The sequence below is a fragment of the Mandrillus leucophaeus genome, unplaced genomic scaffold (genome assembly GCF_000951045.1).
Source record: "Mandrillus leucophaeus isolate KB7577 unplaced genomic scaffold, Mleu.le_1.0 Scaffold267, whole genome shotgun sequence".
NCBI lineage: Eukaryota > Metazoa > Chordata > Mammalia > Primates > Cercopithecidae > Mandrillus > Mandrillus leucophaeus.
The window spans coordinates 2,592,399-2,594,322 of record NW_012102776.1 but is presented as its reverse complement, the minus strand read 5'-3'; the positions used below and the strand labels follow the sequence as shown (position 1 = coordinate 2,594,322).

The following is a 1,924-nucleotide window of genomic DNA, read 5'->3' as shown; positions in this document are numbered from 1 at the left end:
AAAAAAAAAAAAAGAAAGAAATTAAAAAATTAGCCGGGCATGGTGAAGCACCCATAGTTCCAGCTACTCGGGAAGCTGAGATGCGAGGATTGCTTGAGCCCAGGAGGTCGAGGTTGCAGTGAGCTGTGATAGCATCACTGTACTCCAGCCTGGGTGACAAAGCAAGACCCTATCTCAAAAATAAAATAAAATAGCATGTGGTTACAAACACTAATAAAATGAAAGTTTTAATAGTTTGCTATTTTATTTATGACTTTGACAAGTCATAAAATATCATTACAAACACAATTTTAGCTATATAAGGTTTGGGTTGGATCTACCTAGCATTACATGTTAGAGAGATATAAGGATGGATGGACATAAGGATAGAAGGAAGGCAGGGAGGTTGGGAACAATCAACAGAGTGAAAAGCAATCTACAGAATGGGAGAGAATATTTGCATACATCTGATAAGATACTAAGCAATTAGTATCCAGAATATATAACGAACTATTAATACTACTCAACAGCAAAAAAATAATTTTAAAAATGGACAAAGAATTTGAAAAGACATTTCTCCGAAGTCATATAAATGTCCAAACAAATGAAAGATGCTCAACATTACTCATCACCAGGGAAATGCAAATCAAAACCACAATCAGATATCGCCTTAGACCCACTCAGATGGCCACTATTAAACACACACACTCAGAGAAAACTGTTGGTGAAGATGTGGAGAAACTGTTCAGTGCTAGTGGGAATGTAAAATGATGTAGCCACTATGAAAAACAGTATGAAGTTCCATCAAAAACTTAAAAATAGAATCACCATATGATCCAGCAATCCCACTTCTGGCTACATATCCAAAATAATTCAAAGTGGAATCGTGAAGAGACACGTGCTCACCTGTGTTCACTGTATTATTCACAACAGCCAAGAAGTAAAAGACCTAAATGTCCACTGATGGATTAATGGATAAAGAAAATACGGTATATACATACAATGAAATATTATTCTATCTTAAGAAAGGAAATCCTGTCATATGCTAAAACATGGATGAACCTTGAGGACATTATGTTAAATGAAATAACAAAAAGATAATCCATGATTTTACTAAATGTAGTAGCTAAAGTGGTCAGACTCTTAGACAGTAAAATGGTGGTTGCCAGAGGATAGGGCAAAATGAAGAATTGCTCTTCAGTGGTCACAGAGTTTCAGTTTTGCAAGATAAAAAAAGTTCTAGAGATCTATTGCACAACAAGGTGCATATTGCACTATACACTTAAAAACGGTTACAATAGTAAATGTCATGTTATGTGTTTCTTACCACAATAAAAACAAAAACATAAGTATGAAATAAAATTTGAAAAGATTTAAATGTATGTTATATCATCTTATACTATTTATGTATATTATACCTCATCTAAATGTAAAAAGAAATTGTGTGTTCTATGTAATAGTCGTTTACAAAGTTTTAGAAGTCATGTATAGATTACTGCTTTCATATGAGTAGAGATCCAAATTTTAAATCTTCTTACCTCATATGTTATTTTCAAACTTGACTGTAGTAAAATAGGAGTAAAGTTGGGATGAACTTCTGCAGTGAGCCAAAGACGAAAGGTATCTTTAGGTTGAAGAGTATTCAATTCCTTGTTTACAAAATCAATGATAAAAATTTACTTAAATACACACAAATATTTCTCTTTTATCATTATACTATTAATAACTATTTGTAATTAAAACTTCTGTAACATTCTGATATATTTCTTATGCTCTGGTTACATTTCCTTTAAATTTTTATCTTTTCTCTATTACTAGCTCAGTGTAATGAATAAGAATCTGCATCTAAAGTCATGTTGACTGGGTTGAAATTTGAACCTTGTCACTAACCTGCTAGGTGACCTTGGGCTCTTTGACTTATTCCATCTCTAAACAAGGATAATAA

At 32.7% G+C, this 1,924-nt stretch overlaps 1 protein-coding gene across 1 annotated transcript in view; it reads right to left on the bottom strand.

Annotated features, from left to right (window-relative positions):
* Positions 1 to 1,924, bottom strand: part of DYNC2H1 (dynein, cytoplasmic 2, heavy chain 1) — a 376,294-nt gene that overhangs the window by 166,942 nt on the left and 207,428 nt on the right. Inside the window, exon 79 of the mRNA XM_011984411.1 lies at positions 1,518 to 1,628. Within this exon, the coding sequence (XP_011839801.1) occupies positions 1,518 to 1,628 (111 nt within the window). The remainder of the gene's footprint in view (positions 1 to 1,517; positions 1,629 to 1,924) is intronic.